At 30.2% G+C, this 26,165-nt stretch overlaps 9 protein-coding genes across 9 annotated transcripts; 6 read left to right on the forward strand and 3 right to left on the reverse strand.

Moving 5' to 3' along the window:
- The first annotated feature begins 956 nt into the window (after positions 1-956).
- Positions 957-2,091, forward strand: BX663DRAFT_515036 (uncharacterized protein). The gene is made up of 5 exons (XM_051528377.1): positions 957-1,115; positions 1,193-1,210; positions 1,280-1,381; positions 1,458-1,578; positions 1,666-2,091. Exons 1-5 carry the CDS (start codon positions 975-977, stop codon positions 1,797-1,799), a joined length of 516 nt encoding a protein of 171 aa, XP_051381112.1. The 5' UTR covers positions 957-974; the 3' UTR covers positions 1,800-2,091.
- A 1,155-nt stretch (positions 2,092-3,246) lies between these two features.
- Positions 3,247-4,494, forward strand: BX663DRAFT_438082 (methionine aminopeptidase, type I; the record flags this gene model as incomplete). The annotated part of the gene is made up of 8 exons (XM_051523261.1): positions 3,247-3,315; positions 3,373-3,439; positions 3,534-3,618; positions 3,700-3,713; positions 3,793-3,981; positions 4,035-4,178; positions 4,240-4,327; positions 4,395-4,494. 8 exons carry the CDS (start codon positions 3,247-3,249, stop codon positions 4,492-4,494), a joined length of 756 nt encoding a protein of 251 aa, XP_051381113.1.
- A 317-nt stretch (positions 4,495-4,811) lies between these two features.
- BX663DRAFT_437926 (CCR4-Not complex component, Not1-domain-containing protein) lies at positions 4,812-10,617 on the reverse strand (the record flags this gene model as incomplete). Its single annotated transcript, XM_051523254.1, has 7 exons — positions 4,812-5,095; positions 5,152-5,882; positions 5,988-9,217; positions 9,295-9,634; positions 9,738-10,003; positions 10,082-10,279; positions 10,354-10,617. 7 exons carry the CDS (start codon positions 10,615-10,617, stop codon positions 4,812-4,814), a joined length of 5,313 nt encoding a protein of 1,770 aa, XP_051381114.1.
- A 1,848-nt stretch (positions 10,618-12,465) lies between these two features.
- Positions 12,466-13,502, reverse strand: BX663DRAFT_531946 (Zinc/iron permease; the record flags this gene model as incomplete). Its single annotated transcript, XM_051530416.1, has 3 exons — positions 12,466-12,819; positions 12,912-13,408; positions 13,490-13,502. 3 exons carry the CDS (start codon positions 13,500-13,502, stop codon positions 12,466-12,468), a joined length of 864 nt encoding a protein of 287 aa, XP_051381115.1.
- Positions 13,503-15,438: 1,936 nt separating this feature from the next.
- On the forward strand, positions 15,439-16,743 carry BX663DRAFT_515046 (ChaC-like protein). The gene is made up of 6 exons (XM_051528378.1): positions 15,439-15,648; positions 15,727-15,769; positions 15,824-15,913; positions 16,004-16,096; positions 16,195-16,263; positions 16,328-16,743. The coding sequence occupies exons 1-6, from the start codon at positions 15,503-15,505 to the stop codon at positions 16,568-16,570; spliced, it is 684 nt and encodes a 227-aa protein (XP_051381116.1). The 5' UTR covers positions 15,439-15,502; the 3' UTR covers positions 16,571-16,743.
- Positions 16,744-17,748: 1,005 nt separating this feature from the next.
- BX663DRAFT_515055 (Snf7-domain-containing protein) lies at positions 17,749-18,776 on the forward strand. Its single transcript, XM_051528379.1, has 5 exons — positions 17,749-17,802; positions 17,864-17,883; positions 17,958-18,182; positions 18,254-18,322; positions 18,398-18,776. Exons 1-5 carry the CDS (start codon positions 17,787-17,789, stop codon positions 18,674-18,676), a joined length of 609 nt encoding a protein of 202 aa, XP_051381117.1. The 5' UTR covers positions 17,749-17,786; the 3' UTR covers positions 18,677-18,776.
- Positions 18,777-19,822: 1,046 nt separating this feature from the next.
- BX663DRAFT_437872 (uncharacterized protein) lies at positions 19,823-21,051 on the forward strand (the record flags this gene model as incomplete). The annotated part of the gene is made up of 2 exons (XM_051523251.1): positions 19,823-19,921; positions 20,017-21,051. The coding sequence occupies 2 exons, from the start codon at positions 19,823-19,825 to the stop codon at positions 21,049-21,051; spliced, it is 1,134 nt and encodes a 377-aa protein (XP_051381118.1).
- A 148-nt stretch (positions 21,052-21,199) lies between these two features.
- Positions 21,200-23,386, reverse strand: BX663DRAFT_113308 (Metallo-dependent phosphatase-like protein). Its single transcript, XM_051521497.1, has 3 exons — positions 22,892-23,386; positions 22,570-22,796; positions 21,200-22,439 (listed from the first exon to the last, which is right to left on the reverse strand). Exons 1-3 carry the CDS (start codon positions 23,159-23,161, stop codon positions 21,272-21,274), a joined length of 1,665 nt encoding a protein of 554 aa, XP_051381119.1. The 5' UTR covers positions 23,162-23,386; the 3' UTR covers positions 21,200-21,271.
- A 1,218-nt stretch (positions 23,387-24,604) lies between these two features.
- On the forward strand, positions 24,605-25,053 carry BX663DRAFT_437807 (ribosomal protein L22e; the record flags this gene model as incomplete). The annotated part of the gene is made up of 2 exons (XM_051523248.1): positions 24,605-24,706; positions 24,787-25,053. 2 exons carry the CDS (start codon positions 24,605-24,607, stop codon positions 25,051-25,053), a joined length of 369 nt encoding a protein of 122 aa, XP_051381120.1.
- Positions 25,054-26,165: the final 1,112 nt, after the last annotated feature.

Raw genomic sequence — 26,165 nt, forward strand, 5'->3', positions numbered from 1 at the left:
TAAGTATGGGTCTTTTGAGAGAATACTTTTCAAAGGTCAGTACTGAAGTCAACTTACTTGAAGGAGATAAACCCACCCAATCATCAAATTCGAGTACTTCTTATTTATGGTTACGTGAACGTGTTAAAATACTTTCATAAGTACTGCATCAGCTGCTACTTTGGTGATTATGCAGGTTCTCGTGATATGTATGTTGTACCTGCGCTTGAAAAAAAAAAAAAAACTTGATTCATTTCTCGGTTATATTTATTAAAACCATCTTAATAGTAGATAAAGACTAGAGGCCTCAATATCAAGAAATCAGTATGTGCTCAAGAAACTCAAATATGCTGCTATCAATTACCGTTGCTTTTAATATTCACTTTCAGAAGAACTATTGTTCTGAGCTCAAAGTAACTCCTGACTCAGATCAGCTTCTAGGGAACATTTATACTCCCACCATATATATATATATATATATAAGCTATCTATGAGCATTACCAAGAGAATCTTTATTTCTGGTTATTAAGCCTCATACATTATATCAATGTAAATTCACTTTTAAGAGTCAAGAATGTATTCATTGGTTATTCGGTCAAGTTCTCAATGGAGAGAACACTATCAAGTGGAGCTAAGACATCACCCAAGCCTTCTACTCAACGACTGACAATCAGATTAGCTTCAAACTGAGCCACTTACCCAATGTAAGACCCTTGATCAAGAATATAGAAGGGTCTATGGCCTAGATTACTAAAGTAGGATGCAAACCTTCTTAAAGGATTTTCGGGGGAGGGGAGAAAAGATTATATAACCTTGTTTTCTTCTCTTTCCTCTTGTTTCCAACCTGAGATATGCTCTTTCAAAATCTTCAGGTCCAAGGTATATAATAAATGTCAATTATGACTGATTTTAAATTTGCAGTTATAAATTCAATTTTTTATTTGTGTTTTTTTTACAACTCCTTTTTTCTTTAATATGGGAAATCTAGAACATAAATGACATCTCTAACACCAACTTCTTCTACAGCTTTTAAAAGATCTATTCCACCTCCACCTCCACCTCCTTCATCAAATCTTAATAAATCACTTGCTCCCCCTTCTTCAGACTTTAGAACGGCAGTTATCAAGAACCATTGGGTAACTTTTTTTTTTATTATTATTATTCTACAATTTCAGTTATAAATGAGTTAACAAAACTAATCATGTACAATTAGAATGATCCTCCAAAAAAGGTATTTGTTCAAAAGATGATTATATTAGTAACGTTTTAAGACAAAAACAAAACAAAATAATGAATATAGATTTTTCATCAAATAACGGATGAGACACATCACGATTTAAACAAACAAGAAATTTCAATAATATTATCAAATAAAATAGAACTATGCAAGACAGCATTTGAAGTAAATATGTATTCAGCAATTTAAAATATGAAATAAACATGTGGATATAGTTATTGACATTGTTTCTTAATTATAGAATGGTCCACAAAAAAGAATTGTAGATGACACTATTCGTCGAATTGACAATTTATTAAAAGAATTAGAAGATGATCAATTGACAAAACAGGTATCCCAATTACTGTATACGTTATCCAAAGGTATGTATATATTCCTTTTTTTATATATTTCTTATCACATAATACAGAGTATATAATACACACATATATATAACACGACTATTATAGCTTTGGAATCAAGTGAATATACTAAAGCCTTAGAAATTCATACTAAATTGATGACCGCTCATTATGAAAATCATGGAAGTTGGATTTTAGGCTTGAAAAGACTTATAGATCTTACGGAAAAGGCCTCTAAATAAAGAAAACCGGGATTTCTTCTTTTTATGCTTTTAGAACTTATTATAGATTATGTAACTATTATTTCTAATTCAGCTATTAAAAGAATTCATAAAGTTGTAGTCTATTTCAATAATCTACAGATCATGTAACTACTCTTTTGTATTTTTTTTTCTTAAAAGTATACATGTATATCTAATTGTGTCTACAAATGACTTTTTTTTTCTACTTCTATTACTCACTATAATAGTTCAAGTTTTTATAAATGAATGTACCTTTCAAATGACATTTATCCATAATGAGTATTAACTAAAAATAAAACTTGATTAAAATTTAAAAAACAAAAAAAATTAAAGGCTTCAAATTAGTTATTCAATGATTATAGCCTATAGGGTAAATCAAAAGTATATTCAAACATTAGATTCGTTTATACATCTATTGTACAGTTTTCTTCTCTGTTCAAGCTATGTATAATCTTATAAGTATAAATAAGGAAATTAAGTATATATCTTACAGAATGATAAATATATCCTTTCGTGGCACTTCCTTTGTTTGTCTAGAGTGAGCACAAGATACTAAATACAACATTAAAATTGCCGCAGTCCAATCATTAAAATAAAAATAAAAAAAAACTCTCTTTGTGGAAACCGAGGATAAAAAAAAAGTGGTAAAGGAAAGAAAAATTGTAGTTATGCCACAATTAGTGAGTAAAAGAAGCCAATCGAGAAATAGTTGTCCTGGATATGATGAAAATAGAAGTAGAATTTTTTTTTTCTTTTTATGATAAAAGAGGTAGTCGAGTTTATGAACAGACAAATGAATGGCTAATGAAGTATAGAAGTAATGCAGCAAGTTTATTTATTTTTTTATATTTTCGTGACTACCTTTATTTAAGATATTAATATAAAAAAAAAAAAATCTATTTAAAAACACATACATCTTTTTTTTTTTTTAACACAATAAAAATAAGATGTCAGAAAAGCCATCCTGTTCAGCAGTTGATTGTAAAAATGAAGCTCATCTCCAATGCCCTACTTGTCTTAAATTAGGTAAATCCGAGGGATCATTTTTCTGCTCTCAGGATTGCTTTAAAAAAAGCTGGGTAAGTTGAGATGTCAAAGATTCAGTTTATTGCATTGTTTAACGCTTCTCATACATGTTGACAATTGTTTTAGGGAGCTCATAAGGCTGTTCATGGAAACACAAAATGTAAATAGTAACATTGAAGGAAATTCAATTTTTTTTTATTAACAAGAACCACCTCTCTCTCTATATAGCACCTTATGATCCTTTCAAGACATTTAAATATACAGGCCCTCTCCGTGCTGTTTACCCTCTATCACCTCGCCGTGTTGTTCCTGAGGGAATTGCTAGACCTGATTATGCAGAAACTGGTATGTTTTTCTTTAAGCATTTATTATCTTTAAATTTTATTAACACCATGTACTAGGTATTTCAAAGTCTGAATATATGGCTAGAGGCACAGATATTAAAGTATTGACTCCAGAGGAAATCGAAGGAGTTAGAAAAGCCTGTAAAGTAAGTAACGTATTATAATTATACATTAAATAGATGATTAAATATATACTATTTTAGATTACTCGTGAAGTTCTCGAAATTGCAGCCAAGGCAATCCGTATCGGTATAACTACTGATGAAATTGGTAAGAGCAAAAAGGTTTTTTTTTTTTTTTTTTTTTTTTTTTTGGTTATTAAAGAGGATTGTGAATTGCTTAACTTGGTTATAAATCTTATTAGATCGTATTGTTCACGAAGCTACTATTGAACGTGGTGCCTATCCTTCCCCTTTGAACTATAGCTATTTCCCTAAATCATGTTGCACGTAAGATTAGCTCTTTATATTACCAAAAAAAGAAAGAAAGAAAACTCATTTTTTTTCCTTTTTTTCAAAATAATAATATAGTTCTTTAAATGAAGGTAAACAAAGAACAAATTTCAATGTATATGTTTATATGTTATCTAAACTTATGCATTTCTTTCCCCTTGTATCATTTAGTTATTTGTCACGGTATACCTGATCAAAGACCTTTGCAGGATGGTGATATTCTTAATATCGATGTTAGTTGTTTCTATAACGGTTTTCATGGTGATAGTAATGCTACTTACCTTGTTGGTAATGTTGATGAAACAGGTAAAAAATTGGTTGAAGTTACACGTGAATGTTTGGAAAAGGCTATTGCTGTTGGTAAGTAGAATAGATAGATGGTTAATGTCATTTGAAGCTGACTCTGTTCATAGTCAAGCCCGGTATGAGATATCGTGATTTTGGTAAAATTATTGAAGATCATGCAACCAAACATGGTTTCTCAGTTGTTCGTTCTTTTGTTGGTCACGGTATTAATCAATTATTCCACTGTGCACCTAATGTTCCTCATTATGCAAGTAAGGCTTTTTTTTTTTCCTTTTCTTCTTCTTTTCTTTGCTTAACATTTAATAATCATAGATAATAAGGCTATTGGTGTCTGTAAACCAGGTCATGTCTTTACTATTGAACCAATGATTTGTGAAGGCGTTCATCAAGAAGTTCTCTGGTAAGAATAGGATTAATATAGAAAAAAGAAAACAACAGATTAACATTTTTTATTTCAATACATATAGGCCTGATGGCTGGACTGCTACAACTAAAGATGGTAAACGTTCTGCTCAATTTGAACATACTCTTCTTGTTACTGAAACTGGTGTTGAAATTTTGACTTAATAATAACAAGAATAATAATAGACATATATATAATTCTTCGAGTTTTTTTTTTTTTTTCTTTTTTATATTGTGTTAATTTTATAAATGTATTTATATTAAAGTCATATGCATACCATCCACCATTTATATACAATATTTCAAAGAAAACATGACTTATTAAAGAAAGAAAAAGCACGCATTTTCATATTTTATTTTATTAGGCGTATTAATAAGCAAATAGCTTAATTATGCATTGATGATTGGAGTTTGTTTAATTGATCTATTAAAAAAAACAGTTTAATACCACACAAAAAAAAAGAAAGCCTTTTGCTTTTTCTTTACCTTGAAACATTGTCAAATAACCTTTCAATATCAGGAGAACAACGAATGAACTCATGATCCCAAAACTTTGGCACTTTGATAAGTTCAATAAAGGAGGCTAATAAACCCCAAGGATGAGGACGATTAACGATAAGCCTTTCTAGTAAAACTCGAGTGATTTGTTCCTTAATATCTTCAGAATGTTTAGAAAATAATAATAAAAGGGTAGAACTGAAGAAGCAAGTATGACTGTTGGGGTATCGTAAATGATCAGCTATTGCACTTAAAAGTGTATATCGGCCTAAATGTACACATAACAATTAATTTAAGGGTTTTTTTTTTCTTTTTCTTTTTTACCTTTTGGTTCCAATTTAGACAATAGATAATTGTAAGCTATGATTGCAGGGCTTTCTTCAAGTTCAACCTCTTTTAATTTCAATGATTTGACACCAATATACAAAACAAAAGCACAAAGAAGATTGATATTATGTCGTTCAATATCTTCAACTGTAGTCTCTTGTTGTTGTTGATGATCAGTATTGAATCCAATTTGTTTTTCTAATACTGAAAAGAACGTTGTGGAGTTTTTATTCTTAACAAAATCGTCGATTTTTGATTTAAAGTCGTTTTCATTTAAAATGGATACATAACTTTCATCATAAACAGGATCTTCAGAAGATTCAGGTAGGACAGATAACTTGAGATCAAGTGTAAAGGGGTCCGGCAAGTGCATGACCCGAGGGAAAGCACTCAAAATCAAATTACGGATTTGAACACAGGAATGAGGAATAGCTTGTGCAAAAAGAATATAATTGCGACACAAAAACTCGGGAAAGTCGTGTAAGAGGACAACTAAAACACGCAGTGTGCCACGATAAAACATTTTTGTTGCATGAGAAAGCTTTGGTTCTTCCAAAAGAGGGCCTAAAAATCTAAGTAAAGCGTGAATCAATTTTTGACATAACAATGCTCCATTATTATCATTAGCAACAAGTAACTGAGGTAGAAAAGATCGACTTGAAATTAACTGAAGCCATGAAAAGGCAAAACCTGGGAAATTACTAGGCTGTAAAGTGTATAAAGTATCACTAAAAAAAAAAAAAGAAAAAGAAAGAGAGAAAGAAAGAGTATAAAAAAAAATATATAAATGTTACAAGTACAAACACATCAAACTTTAACAATCTTTTAACTACCTGAAAGTAATTAGCGTACTGGTGTCAAGCGGCTTTGTATGAATTTTGCTAATTTCATTGAATATCGAAGCGAATAATCTTAAAAACGGCTTTTGGTTAAAATCTACACCTTTGCTCTCATGATGATGAGATAATACCAAAATGATAACAGATAAAGCATTATTCAAAAGTTTCACCTTGCTCTTGATATCTGAATTCTCTTCTTCAGTAGTGACCATAGCTATTATCAATTTTGTAAATGAATCAATCAAATGAATCATACGACGATGATGAATTGTGCTAACTGAACGGTAGGCAAGATAATGATTAACACAAGTCTCAGTACAAATTCTAAAGAAGAAACAACGTTGCTCTTCAGTCTTGTTAATTTCCAACACACGCTCCACCAAAGTTGTGAAAATGGTATCAGTAGCCATAGGATGTTGAAACAAACGAATCCATTCTGCTAAAAGCATACGAAGCTCAAGACAATCTATATTTTGTTTAATAACATCTTTATAAGGCTCTTCGACTAACTTTCTAAGATCATTCATCAATGCCACAACATTTGCAGGTGCTTCATCATTCTTAACCAGTTTATACAAAGAGGAAACTGTTAGAATATGATCCTCAAGGAATGTGATAGGTGTTTGAGATAGCAAACAAGTAGATATTAAACTAGTAGCATATTCTATAACACTATCAGCCTTAGCATTAATCAGTTTAGCTAGCTGAACATCGTATTCCTCTAAAGGTAGTAGTTCATATCGAATAAGCATAGCTACCGCTGACACATTGTATTTACGTTCATCATCAGCATATATTAACCAAGATAATGTCTCTTTCGTTACTTCGCTTGAAATTTCAAACAAGGACTGAAGGAACATTGTGTATACTTCTAAAGCAAATGCTGTATTACTTTGATACAACATAAGTACAACCTTTTCTACAAATGTAATCATAGTTTGCAATGGTGAGGGGCTTTGTGAAATGAGCAAAGGTGTCTGACGAATTAATAAACAAATATCATGATTAGGCGGTAACTGAGAAATTGCTGTAATTCCAGAATGGCGAATGAGCCGATCTAACTCCAATAGCATTTGTTCTAACTTGGCATTCAACATTGGAGCACTGTTTGCAAGAAGAGGATTAGGTGATTCACCTCCTACAAAGGGTTGAGGTGGCACTATAGGGTGACTCATAACCTCAGGATGAAAAACGGCAGGTGATAACTGTTGTTGTTGTTGTTGTTGTTGCATTGCAAGATAAGACCTTTGATCAAGGCTTTCATAAAGACGAACTTGCTCAGGACTAACACCATTTGCAGGTCGTAGAATATTGGGTAAATGAACAGAATGAGGCGCACCATTCAAGCTTAAAACATCAAAAAAGCGTTCGCCCGTGTTCTGGTATTGATGTTGTTTACGGAATGTGATACGACTAGCGTAAGCAGGCGCCAAACCACGATCAATATCTTCTAGGGCTTTTATTTTTGTCAATTGGTCAACATAAACACAAAGTAATTCTATATTTTCATTGGCAATAGTTGAAGCAATTTCCTCTGAAAGTTGTTTTGGGAGGCCATTTTGAGTTAGATTATTAGAAATGACTGTGACTATACCATTGTAGAGGGGTTCCTTACAAGTTACAACTGATAAACTACAAGCTAAAGGTTGAACCATAGCATGTGCTGCGCGTTGCAAACGTGTTTCATCAGGTTCCGTAGCAAAGTCTTTTAGAACCATTTCTTTAGTGGATATAGAGGCAATATTGGCAGAAGTAGCTATAATAGGAGGTACCACTTCATAAAATGCCTCAGAAATGCCTGCATAAACAGTAGATTTAATGATAGGCTGTTGTATCATTAATTGGGCAATAGCTGGATTGATCTGAAGCTTAGCTAATATAGGAATAATATCGATTTCTTGACGAGCATTTTGAGCGGAAGGAAGATTAGGAGTATTATTCATTGGAGGGGGATGAATTTGTCCATCAAGAATAGCCTTATTAGAAACAGGGACAGACTTTTGAGAGGCAGTGGGAGAATTATCAACAATTGACGATGGTTTATTTGAGACATTAGCAATACCAGGAGGACCACCTTTGTTCAATAAGGATGTAGGTTCAATCTCGTTCAAATCAAGATTCAATGCTTTATACAAAAGTTCGATTTCAAATTTCAAATTTAATTTAAGTCCTTCTGTCCAATACAATTCTGCTAGAAGTTTCAAACAGCCCATAAGCCAAGGATTTGGGGGCTTAAAGATTTTACTGTTACTAGCATGTTGTAAAACTTTACAAACAAGAGGAATTGCAACTACAAGTTGATTTTTCCCATAAGCGCTAACAAGAAGATCCTTAAAAGACAAATCTTTATGTCGAATAGGCTTATTTTTAGCAATTGTTAATCGACCAAGCCAGGTACCCATATTCTTCAAAAGATTTCTATCAGCTGAAGATTTAACAATACTATCTGACTGTAATAATAAATGAATATTAGCATAGGTTTCTTCAATCACAGTATCTACTAAGGGTTGTATATCAAGTTCGTCGAGAAGGGCAGAGTATAACTCATGATTGTTAGGCTCAATACTAACACGTCTAACAACAAGATAATGACTGAACCATCCCCAAGTTGACTTTTGTAACAGTTCTCTCAATTCGGTCGCTTTACTTTTCATATTAGTTGCAGATAAATTGTTTATCAAAAATGAAACACGTTCCTGTATTTTATCAGGTGGATTATCATATGTTTGCTTTGATGAGCTCTGTAATAAAGTAGTTACGTTGGGTGCAGTATCAGCAGATCGTTCAGCAGTGTTTCCAGAATCTCCAGAAGGAGTAACGGACGAAAGTGTAGATGAAGATGTTTTTGGTGAAGATGCTGAGGAAGAAGAAGATGACGTTAAAACCATCATTTTTCCTTCAGGATCCTTTTGCGCCAATTGCTTCAAAGTGATAGCAATACTTTCTACAATAGTAGGATATCCACGCAATCCTTCAATTTTCGATAAAAGAAGTGTATACTGAGGCCATTCAAACAAACGACCACGGAATTGAATCAAAGCTTGAATACCAAAGTTAAACATTTTTGATCCTACAGGATGCTTCAGAGCGTCTAAAATAAGTTTGAGTGTAATACGCAATTGAGAAAATGAAATAAGATGCTGATCAATTAAGAGACCAAGAAGTTCGCCAGTAGCCATTAATTCATTTTCAGGATATTGGTTAAAAAAACGAGCTTCATCCAACTAAATATAATACATAAATATATGCATATATTAGTTTATAGCTTTATATCTTGATTACTTTTTTAATGTATTCTTACCAAAGTATGAGTTGTACAAGAAAAGAAATTCACTTGTCTTTGATCATTAGATGTGCGGCAAGCTTTCAAAACAGAAGCAAATCTACTAGGACTAATATCCTTTGTATATAATCTCTCAAAATATAAACGAACCATTTCTTCTACTTCTTCAGAATAATTTCGTTCATTCTCGTTAATAGGATTAGTAGTAGTGTTTATAGTATTATTGCTAGTAGCAGTCTCCGTCATTCCTGTTATTTTCTTATCTGCTTGAAATCGATTTTCATTTAACTGAGGGTACAATTGGGTGTACAATTGACTTAACTTGGTTAATTTTGCTGTTTCAATTGTAGGCAAAGATCTATTGTTGTGAATTTAAGGCGTAAGTTAATATACACACAACAGCTCTTCTTTGTTTTTGTTTTTTTCTGAAAAAAAAAATATAGTTATAAATTGAAATTTACCTTTCAGATAAAATTCTGAAAAAAATACGAATGACATCCATGGATAATTGCAAAGTAGGAATGACATTAGCGCCTGATTGACGAGCCATTTCAATTGCACATTTCTTTTCCAGAAAATCTATGCATGCACCAAAAAAGGTAAAGCCATCTTTTGCTAATCTTTCCAATAACCATTTTTCCAAATTCAAATTTTGTCTACGAGCAGCGAGTGAAGCTAGATCAAGTGTAAAGAAAGGTATATTTGTTTTCAATATATGAACCACAATCTACATGAATAATAGTTATTACTATGGTTCTATATATTATTATTATTCGCTTTGTTTATATATATCTATATTTGTTACCTTTGCTTCTTGACAAATATCTAAAATGCGAGAAATAGATGTAGGGTCCTTCTTATACATTTCAAAGAAGCCTTCCAATAAAAAGTTAAGCTGTACATGCCAAAGTAATCTAATAACAAGAGGAGAATTTACATGACCGATAAGAAAGATATTTAATAATTTAGGTAAGAGTAAGCGATGTAATTCATTTTTGGTAGGCTATAGTAAATAATAATAACAATAAAAAAGATAGATTAATATAACTGTTATTATTCAACTTGATAGTAATATACCTGAATTTGAGCCAAACCAATCATAAGCAACTCAGGAGCTTGAATAGCTAACCTATCCATTAAAACCTTTACATCCTCAGAAGCGGCTGTACCAGCTAAATCCATAATTGCTTCTAATAAACCAAAACAGTTTAGCTGCTGTGAAGCTAACTGATTTGCAGCCTGACGTAAGCTGATGGGCAATGTAGGAATTACATCTTCTGGAATCACTTTTTTTGTTGCCGTTTGATTTAAATCTAATAAATCAGTTGAACAATAAACCATGTGATATAATACACTTAATTGACCTCTAACATGCATCCAAGGTTGAAGGAATATGTGCACAGGGAAAGGCTCATCCTAATATAACAATACATTTATAAACTTAAATTACTCACAATTCCCTTTTATACATTACCTTTCTACAACATTTCCAAGATGTAACGAGTATTTTTAACCCATTTGGATCATACAGCATAAATTCTACTTGATCTAATTTAGCAAAGACAGTAATCCAGTTTAGATTAGGATTCTAATAATTGAATGTTATTTTATCGTGAGAAATAAAAAAGATATATTGATTGAAAAAAAAATACCTTCTTAAATACAGCTTTTACAAAGTTTTCAATATTCCATGTTTGAGCTTCTGTACTTCCTTGAAGTTTAGAATGTGTTCTGGTGATCATTGCCAAGGCTTTTGAAACTGAATCGTCTGTAATTTCAACGTTTTCCATGGCCTGCATGGCGTTATTTATATTTGATAAACTGTTATATCCTGCTTCGAATAATTTTTTACTCAATAAGAGAGTTTCTGTAGTTGGTTTCGTCGTCATTTTATTATTGAATTAAAACTATTAGGAAAACAAAGTTAATGTTTAAAATATATTCTTTCTTTTATTATAGAAGGAAACATGAATTTATAACGTACGAATAACTTTCTCTTTAAACCTCTTCTAAAGTTAATGATAAGAGTAAAGGGAAAAAAAAAAGACTTTTTATTAGTATTATTTTTAACTTAAAATTTTCATACTATACGCGTCACGAAAGAGAAACTGCAGCAACAAAAAAAAAAAAAAAAAAAAAAAAAAAAAAAAAAAAAAAAAAAAAATGAATATTCATATATACAAAATTTGACTAATTAAAAGCTAATTTCTACTATTAACTTGAAGCTTTTTTGTTTACATAGGACTTAAAGATAATCTTGTGAAGCAAAGTTTATTAATATAAACTTGATTAAACAAAAAACATTTTTGGTAAATCATATCAAGTTAATTATTGTAACATTCTTTCCCTACTACTTTAACTGTATTTACGGAAAAAAAAAAAAAAAAAAAAAAAAGATAATGGATATAATTACACATATTCGTTTACTTTTCTAGTAAAATAGGTTGATATAATAAAGCCAATAGTTATAAATAATGCTTTTATCTGTATTAAGTAATACTACTACACTCTTCTTTTTTATTATATGTATGAATATGTATTTATTTTTAACTTCTTCAAATTCCTCCGTATTTTAGAGGCGGGGAAATAAAGTGAGTTTATTTGAAACTGTATATTTATCCTTTCCTTTTTAACATAAAATCATACATTCTCCTTTTTGTATGTTTATCTGAATAGGTTTAAAACAAGTTTTAATACATACTAAAAAAATGTATAATACACAATAATGATAATAATAATAATAACAGTAGTAGTAGTCGTAGTCGTAGTAGTCGTAGTCGTAGTAATAGTCGTAGTCGTAGTAGTAGTAGTAGTAGTAGTAGTAGTAGTAGTAGTAGTAGTAGTAGTAGTAGTAGTACTAGTACTAGTACTAGTATAAAATCACAAGCGGAAAGTAAATTTTATATACTATGATGAACTAATAGCGAGTAATGTGTTTCAAAGAAAGCAGCTGTTTATTTTGAAGTAAGATAAAATAAATAATATCTGTAAATGTATTGTTACAAAGGTAAATAAATAGGGGCCTTCTTGTTAAAATGGTATAATATATATATATATATAAATATATAAATATGAAAATATGAAAATTATATGTATATAATATGTATGTCTTGTGTCTTGATTTAGATGATATATAGAATGAGTACATATAGAAAATTAAATATAATTGCGTTTTCTTTATACTACTATTTATGCCCATTTGCCTATCAACGACATCAAAGCAGCTCCGCAATACATAGAAATGAAACAAGTAAATTGTCGAGAGAAGGAAGCTTTACGGAATTCAGTATTATGATTAATTTCTTGGCCCATTAATGAAATATAGGCATTGTAAAGCAAGATACCAGCAGAAAGTGAATCAAGAATAGCGCTCGAGAGAATAGCTGAAGAAGAATTAGGGTTAAAAGAAGAATGAATGCCAATTCCGATAGCACAACCAATAGGTGTCATTAAAATAAATAATAATCCCATTAATGCAGGTCGTTTCCAACCTTTAATATTCATATCATTAATACGTGTACCCAACGCAACACCTTCAAAGAACTAATCAACAAAAAAAAAATAAAAGATTATTAAATACATTTCTGTATATTTGTATATATCTTTTTTTTTTTTTTTTTTTTTTTTTTTTTTACCTGATGGAAAACAAGTGCAATTAAAAGAGTAATAAAATCATCACTATCCGTGTTTGACAAAGTAATACCAATAATAATGGAATGCATGACTATACCAAGTTCTAATATAATTGTACCAATATGTTTAAAAGCTTCTTCATCTTCAAATAATCCTGCACTATGAACGTGATCGTGAGGATGTTCATCGCATGTAGACTGATCAATAGGTAAATCTTTTGCTGTCAGGTCAGTAGATCTGCTATCCAAAGATGCACTTTTATGTGTCTTTTCAATATCTAATGACGCATTCTCATTTGCCCTTTTAGCTCGGATCTTTTCAATATTATTAACAGCTGCTAGCTCTAACAATTGAAGTGCAAATGAAGAAATCATACAAAATACACCACCAAAGGCACCATAACTTTGCCATCCTTCACTCAAACATGGACTAGCAAAGTTATCTAAAGCATCTGGTAACATGTGAACAAATGCAGTAGCTAAAATAACACCAGTACCAACTATTGATGTGCATATATATATACATATATACAAAAAAGCAAGTTAGTTACTAGATCTATTTTTTTGTTACATTAACTTACAGAATTTTCCCATTGTTAATATCGATTCTCGAATGCTGCCTTCACTGTAGGGAGAGATTCTATGTAATATGATAGGAGTAAAGACACCTATATTAATTATTTTTTTTTAAATAATAAAGGTTAAATTTCAAAAATAAGGGAGAACAAATAAGCATGATTTATATCTTTACCAAAAGCACTTGTACCGAGAATAATGAACAAAGCACCAACTCGCATTGGCATATTATAGTTGGTAATTTTTTCTTCTGCACATTCGTTCTGTATATTTGAATTATCTATTCATTCTTGTTAATTATTGTAACATTTTATTATTATTATTAAGCTGTCAAAATTTACCATCTTGAGCAAAGCAAAAGGCCACTAAATTACAAAATATAAATAATAGTTTCCAATTTAAACGTAAAGAAGGCATTTGCTATTATAAAAATACAATAAAGAAAAATAATTCAAATAATAATTACGGCTCTAATCTAACAAATAAGCAAAGAGCCTTTCTTAACGATAAATAAATAAATAAATAAATAAATATAAAAAAAAAAAGAAAAAAATGTTTTTTATCATTCAATTTTTATACATTTTTTTTTAATCGGATTACAAGTGTTTAAAATGAGTACCTTCGAGGTGATAGTTTCAAGACGGAATGCTAATATCATCCAATGAAATACAAAAATTTTTGGCACCCTTACAAATTTTTTTTTCTTTTTTTTTTTTGCAACTTTTATTTTTGGTAATGTTAATAAATTTTATAAAATAAAATAAATAATACATTATATAAAGACTAAATAATATTTTATACTGTTTGTATTAAAAATGTAAGACTATAAGTGGTCAAGTTATCCAAGTATTTTATTTGAAATCTGTTTTCTTTCAACATTTTTTTTTTGTTTAATCGTTAGGGAAAAACTTTTAAAAAATTTTCAAATAAAGCCATATCTAAATATTTTATATAACCAGGAAGGTACTTAATTTTTTGGTTTCAGGCACCTTAGAAATTAAGTATTTTACTGCATTTTTACCAGTTATAGCAAAAAAAATTAAAATTATTGCCAAAAATAAAAATCTGATCAACAGTTCAATGCATATTTATAATTATGTAATATCAGTAACTGTAAAATAAGAAAAGGAATAGTATCGGATAAATATAATATTACTATGTTAAGCCAACAATGTTAAATATTAGTCATTGCTTAAAGTTTTTGTACTGTACATCATACCCAGTAATAAATCATTATACATAGACATATTGATTCATTAATAATGTATCGCTTATAACTGTATCATCTAGTTTATTTCTTAAAAAAAAAAAGAATAGAAATTGCTGAGGTGCTTGTAGGTTATTCACTATAGTCACTATCAAGTTAATTGGTCCGTTCTATTTATTCTGAACGTGAACGTATACAAACAAAAAGGCTCTACATGTTTATTACTATGCTGACGTTTATTGAGTCACTTGTGTTTAAAATTGTATGATAGAGTCATAATTCAAAGTAATTTTTGAGAAAAGGAAAATTAAACATTCCCTGAGTTGATTCATAATCAAATAGAAAAAGAAAATTACCAAAAATAGAGTCTTCTAATTGCTCAATATTATAAAGTACATGCTACATAGACAAAATTAAATTTTACAAGCTATGGATTGCCTAACATAATATATATCATTTAATAAAAGAAAAAAAAAAGTTCTTCATTTAACCTTTTATTGTTCGATTTTAAACATATTATTAGCTGGAACTTGGTTCAACACTTTGTAAGCAATTATGATGTATCTTTAGCTAAAATCAATAAAAGCATTTTATTAAAAGTAGACAAGTTATTCAATAGTTCTTCTAATTAATGTAATGAGCATCTTCAACTGAATTTAATAAATTATGAAATTACTAAAAATTGCTTCTTGTATTCACTATTTCACATTTAATTAAATGTCCCCCCTTTTTTTTTTCTGTACTAAAAAAAAATAATATTTTTAATTCATATATATTTCCTCTTCCTTCTATTATATATTAATCTCTTAATATGACACCTAATAATCTTGATACTATTGTTAATCGTCTTGAGCACAATTCCGAACAATGTAATAATGGTAACAATCATACTGATGGAATTTGGGTTTTTGGCTATGGTTCTTTAATTTGGAAACCACCCATTCATTATGAGCAAAAGTAAGTGAAGTCTATAAAAAAAGTTTTTTTTTTTTTTTTGGTATTATGATGAATACGTGTATACTCATTTATTCATAGACAAATAGGCTATATTAAAAATTATGTTCGACGGTTTTGGCAAGTATGTGGTTGTGACGATAAATAGTTGAAAAAATAAATATTAAATCTATTTTAGCATAGTGAGGATCATAGAGGTACTCCTGAAAAACCAGGTCGAGTGGTGACATTAATCCCATATGATGAATGGAAAAATATTGAAAACGTGGTAAAGAACGTTATATACGCACACTTTTGTATGAATGAATATAAAACGAACTAAAAAAGAAAAAAAAAATACTTCTTTTTAACTGATTAGGAGGGACATGATAAAGTAACATGGGGAGTTGCATTCAAAATTCCTGCCGACGATGTAGAAGTTACAAGGGCCTATTTAGATCATAGGGAAAAGGTATTCATTTTTGTTCTTTTATTTTTTAAATTCGAGTATATTGATATATTTATATATCTTTTCCAAAAAAAAAAAAAAAAAACAACAACAAATAATAGAATGGCTATACAGTACATACAGTCGATGTCTATAGTTTGGAAGATGACACAACACCAGCAGTTAAAAATGTATACTTTTATATATATAAAACAAAATAGAATGCAATAATTACTTAATAATTAACATGTTTAGGCCTTAGTATATATTGGCACAACAGATAATCAAGCGTATGTTGGACCAGCACCATCTTCAGCGATAGCAAAGCAAATATTTGAATCATATGGGCCATCAGGATGGAATGCGGAATATTTGTTGAATTTAGCTGAAGCACTTCGTGAAATTAGTCCAGGTGTCCGTGATGATCATGTTTTTGAGTTGGAAAGATTAGTGAAAATATTAATTGATGAAGACTCTAAAAAAGATATCGCATCATAATAGTCAATTACTACAATTGCTTACATAATATTATAGAACAAACCCTACATAATAGAGAACTTGTATGTACTAAGCAAACTTGTTGCATCATTACTAAATAAAGCCAAATGCATATTTGTTGTTGATGAATAGATAGTATATAACAGTTTCTTTAACTGAAATGTTATTGCGATAAATATTCAAAATGTATTAATTCCTCCTTATTTTATTAAAGCATGTACACGTTTTTAAGCATCACTGTATAGTTCATGTCAAGAATATATAATTATTGTTTCATTTAAGAATAATGAAACAAGTACTCAATACAGTCATTGAACTTGGAATTGAGACAGATTATATATGTATATATATAAAAAAAAAAAAATCAAGACGAATAAGAATTCAATTTGAGAAGGAACAAGAGTCGAATTACTGTTAGTTTTTTTTTTGGACAAGTGCGTATTACCTGTAGATATTTAAATCACTATTGCTTGCGAAACCGTATCCTCTCTGTAAGACAACAGGTCTTCTTTTTTTTTTCTTCCTAAATAGACTGCGACATGTCTAACATATTTTGGCTTGCATTGACATCTCTATTCCAAAGTATAGGACAGTTTTTGCAATCTAGAATACTTTTGGTATATTTATCATTCAGAAGCATTATTGCCCTGATAACCATTGAAACAAAAGGGTTGCAGACCTTTCATTGTAGAACCTGAAGATTTGGGGACACATGTTTGAGAGCATATACTAACTCTTGCAGCAAGACATTAACGTCACTAAAAAAAAGCGTGATATATAGCCATCGTCATATCAGCATGAAAATCAAGATGGTATGCCAATTTGTGTGTTTTTTTTATGAAAGCAAAGACCAACAACTCTTATAGCATTTAATTCAAACATTACCTCAAGTATTATTTACAGGCAAAAGATTTGGCTCGTCTGTAAAGCCAAGACAACTTGGACACTAGTAATATTTGCCCAATAAATAAAAATAAAAAAAAATGCCGAAACGTCTAAAAAAACAATTCCAGAGTGTCTAAGTTTCTTTCTATGACATCTAAAAATAAAATCTTAATCGTCTTCATAAGTTAAAAAAACAATAGTATGTAAATTATTTTGCTGTCACTGGTCGTTTTTTCTGACTTTACAATAGAGACAGAAATTATTGTTATTATTTTTTCTCTTTTCTATTGTACTTTTTTTTTCTTTTTAAGTAAATAAGACGAATATAAAGATGAATGGTTTAGAAAGTAAATAGAGGCTAACATAAATATTCATGTTGAATTCTAATTTACATATTATTTTATTTAGATCAACTTTTTCAATTAAAGGTAATTTATAAGTAATTTACAACTAAAGTTTTATGAAAATAACTTTCTTTTTTCTTTCTCTCCTGCATATACAGTTTACAGCAAAGCAATTAAATAAGCAATCAAAAAGATGTCAAAAAGATGAAGTAACTGAAAAAAATAAACTAAAAAAGGCTATACAAGATGGCAACATGGAAGGTGCACGTATATACGCTTCTAATGCCATCAGAAAGAAGAATGAGTCTTTAAATTTACTTAAATTATCCTCTCGTATCGATGCTGTGGCTAGTCGTGTTCAAACTGCTATTACTATGAGAAAGGTAGATATAATATATCTATTTTAAATTTCTCTTCATTTCTAATTGATGCATAAACAAATATAAAAATAAAGGTTTCTAATTCTATGGCTCAAGTTGTTCGGGGCATGGGAAGAGCAATGGAAACTATGAATTTGGAACAGGTATTCTTTTGATAAAAGGCATGGGCAATTTATGTTCTTATATATATTAATATACTTATTTATGGTTAACTAAAGATTTCAATGGTGATGGATAAGTTTGAATCACAATTTGAGGATCTTGATGTTCAAACAGGTTATATGGAAGGAGCTATGGCGGGTACAACTACATTAAATACACCTCAAGATGAAGTTGAACAACTTATGCATCAAGTTGCAGATGAGCATGGTTTAGAGTTACATGATACTTTGAATGAATTAGAACCTAGCAAAGTTTTGAAAGAGCCTAAGCAAAAAGAAAAAGAGAGAGATGAAGATAGATTATTAACAGAGAGACTAAGAGCTTTAAGACAATAAATTATATGTATTCTTTTGTTACTTTATAATACATACTTTATTAATAAGAAATTACTACATACACACCTACTTTGTAAATATAATTTGTTCATGAGTTTAGGCTTATTTCTTTATTTTGTATCTTATAATAGTATGATATGGATCTGATTCATTATCTACACAGTAAATCTATTCATATAATATTTTTATACACTATTTATTTCCTATCTTCTCTTCTTCCTCTCTTCTTTTCATTTTATTTTATTCTGTCCTTCACAAAGAATAGAAATAATTACGTCTATACAAGACTTTTTTTTTTGGAATTGATAGATAGAGGCTGAAGACCCTTTAAATCAAAAGGAAGTGTGCTTCATTGACAAAGCATTGGACCAATTTGACGTGGCTTTATAAACAAGTCATATAATTAATATATACCAAAAAAGGAAGAAGCTCATATATATATATATATATGTATACGTATAATAATTATCGTGAATGGTATTTATATGTGAATATAGAGCTTAACTTTATCATGCAGTAGTTATGTTTCTATGAATTAATTAACAGTTATAACAGCTAGTAACGATAACAAGTGTGTCAGTAATAGATTTAAATACAATAAAATAGCAGGTATTGCGATATCAATAAGTGTTAAAATTAACAGACAACACAGATCAACTGCCTCACATCATATACCCAAATACTGTATCCATATTTACAAAGTCATTATTTAATAGCGACCAATTACTATATATTACACTAAAGCACTATATTCTACCAAACACATCTTGTTCTTCTTATTACATTAGTTAAGTTTTTTTTTTTTAATAATACAGATCCGTTTACTCGTACATAAGCAATCCAATCAGAATGCTCAAAAAATAGGAACTTCTACCTCTTTTCATGTAAATAAATTTTTGACGCGAAAAAAAAAAGTCAAATCGACTATATACACGACATCTGAACTTTTTTAGACATGTCGGTTTTTTTTTTTGGTATTGCAAAACAAAATTATTAAATCTTTTTTTTTTTTTTAAAAAAAAAAATATGATTGCACCAATTAACGAATATACACTCGAGAACAACACAGTTTTTTCCATTGTTGGAAAAGGTCTCAAGTTGAACACAGCTGATGATGTTCAAGTTTTTATAGATACAATTAATCAAATGGATGATCTTGAAGTTATCCATTTAAGTGGTAATACACTTGGTGTTGAAGCAAGTCAGGCATTAGCCGAAGCACTTAAAACTAAAAAAAAATTAAAGGTTTGTTAATTCCTTTTTTCTTTTTTCTTTTTTCTTTTCCTTTCCTGCCATGTAATTTTAGTTCATTAACTTTCAAATTTTGACATTGATTATAGAAAGCTCTTTTATCTGACATCTTTACTGGCCGCTTATTGTCAGAAATTCCTTCTGCTTTAAAAGCCTTGTGTGATGCCTTTGAACAAGTAGAACTTTTAGAATTAGATCTCTCCGACAATGCCTTTGGCCCTGCTGGTGCTGAACCATTGATTCATTTTCTGTCCAATACGAAAACTTTACACACCTTGCGTTTAAATAATAATGGATTGGGTCTTGGTGGTGGTGCGATGATTGCACAGGCTCTTCAAGCCTCTGCTGACAAAGCTGCGGCCGAAAACCGACCTTCTTCACTCCGCACAATTATTTGTGGTCGTAATCGTCTTGAAGATGGATCCTCCAAGGCCTTAGCTCGTGCTTTCTCCTCTCATGGTACCTTGGAAGTCGTCCGTATGCCTCAAAACGGTATTCGTCCTGATGGCATTCGTACCATTGTTGAGGGTCTTCAAGACTGTCCTAACTTGCACCATCTCGATCTTCAGGATAATACCTTTACTGCAAAAGGTTCTAGAGCCTTGGCTAAGGCCCTACCAAGCTGGCCTGATTTGGAAATCTTGAACTTGTCTGACTGTCTTTTGAGTAAAAAGGGAGGTGCTGCTATCTTTGCTGCACTTGAGCGTGGTGAAAATAAAAAGATAAAGGAATTATTGATGCAATATAACGAAATTCAAGCAGACGGTGTCAAGACCTTAGCATCTGCTATTAAATCACATTTGAATTTATTAGAAAAGCTTGAATTGAATGGTAATCGATTTGAAGAAGATGATGAAGTTGTAGACATTTTAAAAGAATCACTCGCTGTTTGGGGACATGAAGATGCTTTAGACGAATTAGATGATATGGAAGAAATGGATAGTGAAGAAGAAGAAGAAGAAGAAGAGGAAGAGGAAGAGGAAGAGGAGGAGGACGAAGAAGAAGAAGAAGAGGCTGAAATTGTTAAGGAAGCTAAAGAAGCTGAATCTAAAGAACCTACTACAAAATTAGAACAAAAAGACGCAGATGATTTAGTTGATAAATTAAATAAGACTCACATTTAAATTAAATTACACATTCACCACCGCAATATGTGTTCATTTAAATTATATACATATAAAAATAAATCATCATATCATATATATAAATATATAAAAATATATGCATCTACATCTACATATACCTATACCTATACTTATACACATGAATATTATGTAAACAATTTTATTATTATTATCATTATTAATATTATAATTATTACAAGTATTATTATTATTATTATTATTATTCAAAAGTTTGAGTCTTGACTAACATGTGGTTCCGGAAATTAGACCAAAGTTGATGACCTTTTTCACTATCTGTTACCATTGATTTTGCTAATTCAAAAAAGGACTCAGGGCTTAGGTCTTTCATGTGATATGCCTCTGCAGTTGAATATTCAAATTCATATTCCAAGTTTTTCTCTTCATCAGAAGCCGTGTTCCATTTTGTAAGATTAGCGAAATATTGCGAATAACTTAGTAAGGCTCCATAAGGCTTTGATTCAGTCATAGTAGTGTTGCCTTCATTATCATCTGGTGTCGTTTTATATTTATAAATACGAATACTTGGATAATAAACAGGTAAAACAGAGGGGGCCACTTGAATAGCAACAAGTGAGGCATGACTATCTGGAGGTGACGTTTTATCATCTGAGGGTTCAATCTTCTCATACATTTTACGTAACCAAGTTAGATAAGACTCAATATCCCGGTTTGTATGAAATAATTCATGGTCATCGTCCTTATCTGCAGTACCCTCTACCATCGTCATGTTACATGTCTGAGCACTCTTATCATCATCATCTTCATTATGTCTACTATCAAATAACAAGAAATGATCCATATTAAGATGAGCAAAAAAGTGACCGAGAATAACATCTGAATAGGCTGTGGCAAGACGTAGATACTCTGCCATACATGTGCCTTTGTAATCACGAGGTGAAGGAGGAACATGCCCGATAACATAGATTTTTTCCTTACCACTCTCATGTTTCTGAGCCCATTTTAATTGTTCTTCAAACCAACGAAATTGTACAGTAGCAGGACTGTCGGGATGAAGACAATTATGAACTGCACGATTTTTGGTATAAAAATACATGGTATTGAGAGAGATGACATGAAGATGAGGTGCTACCTGGACCATAAAATAACCACCACCTTGTCGAAATGTGGACCGTTGATCTAAAGGTATCCACGCACGCCATAATTGCTCATAAAACATTAATAAATCTCCATCTGTATCTGCACCGCCTATTCGATTATGAGGGTAAACATCATTATTACCAAAACTAGGAACAACGGGTATTTTATCATGAATCCAGAAAGTCTCCAACATCATTTCTGTGACACGCTGATTAAGTTCATATACATCTCGTCTTTTACGTTTATTATGTTTTTTGTCCCAATTGTGTCTAAACATAATAATAATGATAATAATATATATGTATATATATATATATATATATATTTTTAAAATAAAAAGGTATCTTAATTACACTAATCTGGGAGGAATATCGTATTGTATGTTATATTTAAAATTACTTTGCATTATCGCCTGTCCAAATGACAAAATCAAGCTTGTCCTTCCATTCTTTTGATATCCATTTTAATGTTTCTTCAGCTAATAAAATAGGTGCGTCACATCTTTGACCTGGTGTACCATATTTTCCAGCTAATTGTGAAGGCTTCTTTTTTTTCGAAATTGATAAATCAGGTAATTCATGGCAAACCGATTGAACAGTAGCTCCTTCAAGATAATCGACATCAACCTATACAAGATAATATATATATATATATAAATGAGAAAGGGAGAAAGAATTTTAAATGTTTAAAAATCTTCTATTGTTATTATTATTAACTTTACATGCATATCGGTAATATGTAAAAAATATCCACTTTGTTTTCTTTTTACGTTCGTAATAGGTAATTGCTTAAATTTCTCGGGATATTGTCCTGTCCAAACAAGCCAAGAAGAGGAAGGGACTTGAGACGAAGCTAATTGACTCGTACTCCAATCATGAATAGCCAAAGCCTTTAATTGATGTATGGAATTATTCTTGCTTGATAGAGAATACCAAACTATTATAATTAAACTGAGTGTAATAATATAGAATAATGCACCTAGTTTCAACATTATATTTTATAAAAAAAAAAAATTTTTTTATCTATTACAAAATATAAATAAATATTTATATGAATATATTGAGATTTGAGCAAACTTGAGCGTACTAACTCTAATGCAATTAATTTTTAACAGTATATTTATACAGGGATACAATACAATAGACTTTAATTTACTATACAATAAAGAGGGATATGAGGAAAGGGACAAAAGCAAAGTAAGTAATGAAAAAAAAAAGGGGAGGGGTGGAAGGGAAAAAAAAGGGGGGAAGGTTTTATTATGAATGCACAAGGTTTTTATTATTTGTTTGTTAAAGCAGTGACTATTTTAGATGTGTATAATATGGATTTAATAATTACATGTATATATTTGCTCATGATATATAAATATATATAATCTATTTAACATCATTACAATGGGCATTTAATGATACATTCAATCATAGGGTCTGATTTCATTTTTTAATTTTATCCCAGTACATCATTACCATGTATGATATATTCAATCTAATTGGAGATTTATCACAAGATACATCATAGTTATGCTATTCAATTACAGCTTATCCGGAAATGATTGGTAAAAAACAGTGTACGACTTTTGATGATTAGACAAACTGTACTACCAGCTTGATCTACTAACATGAATTATGAAGGTATATTACATTCCTTAATTTGACCAAAATAAGAAAAAACTTGCATTGCTTACGATGTTTTTTCAACAAAAAAATAAAATAAAATAAAATACTTTTGGTCATGTATATGAATATATTTAATAGAAATAGAACAATATATTCTATAGCATACTTGTTCATGTCGCGTTATTAAGGAACATTACTGCTGTATTTTTATTCTTCTTTTTTTTTTGAAGGCATTCCAGTTTAAACAAATTTGGAGTTCTATTATTAATTAGTAAAACTGAATTAATAATGATATACACATGTATATTATTGATAATGGGCAAGGCATGGTCGTTGGCAGTTTTTGTTGTTGTTGTTGTTTTTTTTTTAGTTTCCTCTCTAATATTATGTTACTCAAAAAAAAGACCAAAATTATCAAGATACGGAGAGTATTTTCTAGATTGCCCGTTGTAAACGGATTATATGAGATGTAAACTCAATATAAAGTGAGATATGTTCAATTTCGATACAGAGCAAAATATCATCATGGTTAGTTGTTGAAATTATTAGATTCATTGAAACATTATTTTTTGTCGAAAAAACAAAAAAAAAAAAAAAAAAAAAAAAAAAAAAAAAAAAAAAAAAAAAAAAAAACCAGGTACAAGATAAATGTTAATTGATATTTGACGTAATAAGCCACTTTAAGGACAAAAGCAATAGTCACATTCAAAAAAAAATTTTTCGTGAAAAAATACAAACTATAAATTGTTTTCGTTTGTTCTTTTTTTTTTGTTCTTCCTCCTTCTACCTTACATATTTTAAAAGTAAAGTAAATAAAAATGGCTCCCGTCAAGACCTCCAACGCTGCTGTCAAGAAGTCCAAGTTCGTCATTGACTGCTCTGGTCCTGCTAATGACAAGATCTTTGATGCCGCTGCTTTCGTAAGTGTCTTTTTTTTCTATTAACAATTTTATTTTATTTTTTATTCTTTTTATATTAATTTACGCTTTTTCTTTTATAGGAAAAATACCTTCATGATCGTATTAAGGTCGACGGTCGTACCAACAACCTTGGTGATGCCATTACTATCTCTCGTTCTGCTGATAACAAGATTACCGTTGTCGCTAACATTGCCTTCTCTAAGCGTTACCTCAAGTACCTTACTAAGAAGTTCTTGAAGAAGAACCAAATCCGTGACTGGCTTCGTGTTATTGCTTCTGATAAGCAAACCTTCGAACTTCGTTACTTTAACATTGCTAACGATGAAGCTGAAGATGATGAAGAGTAAACTTTTATAACGCCAAAAATAAATATTTCTTCCTTTGTGGGGAGAAAATAAAGGGTGAGACGAGAACGAACCCTATCATTTTAAAAATCACAATCTCTTTGGAATTAAAAAATAATAGAACTATGGTAGTTTTTTTTTTATTATTGAAAAAAGAAGCAATTTGTTCAAGGGAAACTTCTTGATATACCCTCCTTGATGTTGCTTTTTCTTTTTCATTATAAAAAAAGAAATACCTTGTTCTAGTTTATGTAACATAATTTTAAATTGTATTTGATATGTTTGGTTTGAGCTTATTGAAGTTACATGTGTTAAAACTTATTCTGATTTAAGTTTATAAGCTTAATTTATGTTTATCCAGTATATAAAAGATAAAGAATTCTGTTCAAGTAAAGTGCTAAAGAGAAGTCCGTGTCGATGATAAGCCAAGAATAAGAAAAAAACTCTCTTTGTATACATTGAATTTAAAAGATGAAAAAGCTTTGTTCTTCCTCCCAGAAAATTTAGGAATTAAAAAGCCTCAGATCATTGTAATTGATTAAAGAAAAAAAAAACCCCGTCAATTTGAGAAAGTATCACATCCCTTCTCTTAAATAAGTAAATAGGGGTTTTATGATTTACTTTACAACAGATATACATAATTGGTTCTATTACCTGGACATCTGAGTTCTTCTCGAATTGTTCTGATCATGATAAGAAGCCTTCAAGATAATTCTGAAAAATTGAGGAAATATGACTTGTAATAATATCCGAAGAGGAAGAAGGTATTGATAACGTGTCCAGTCTTTGTATAGAAATGTTACTTGTCTTCTTTATTACTTTATTTTAACGTAGTCCACAACTATAAAACACATGATGATATCCATGCTTTCTTTTGCTAAAATTATTCTGTATAGTAGCATCAAAGAAACTAAAAACATACTATTATATCTACTTTATGTAAACAACGACTTTTAGCGCAGTAATTCAGAATCCAATACGAGCAAGAACCTCTTAAATATGTATATATAGAATGCTTTTCTCAACTCTATTTTACTTTATTTTGTTTTGTTTCAAACTTGACTCAAAATACGCCAGCTGTAAAAGAAGAGTTTGTGTAAAGAAATGTCAAGATA

This window comes from Cokeromyces recurvatus (assembly GCF_025118155.1).
Source record: "Cokeromyces recurvatus strain NRRL 2243 chromosome Unknown BX663scaffold_19, whole genome shotgun sequence".
Taxonomy (NCBI): Eukaryota; Fungi; Mucoromycota; class Mucoromycetes; order Mucorales; family Mucoraceae; genus Cokeromyces; species Cokeromyces recurvatus.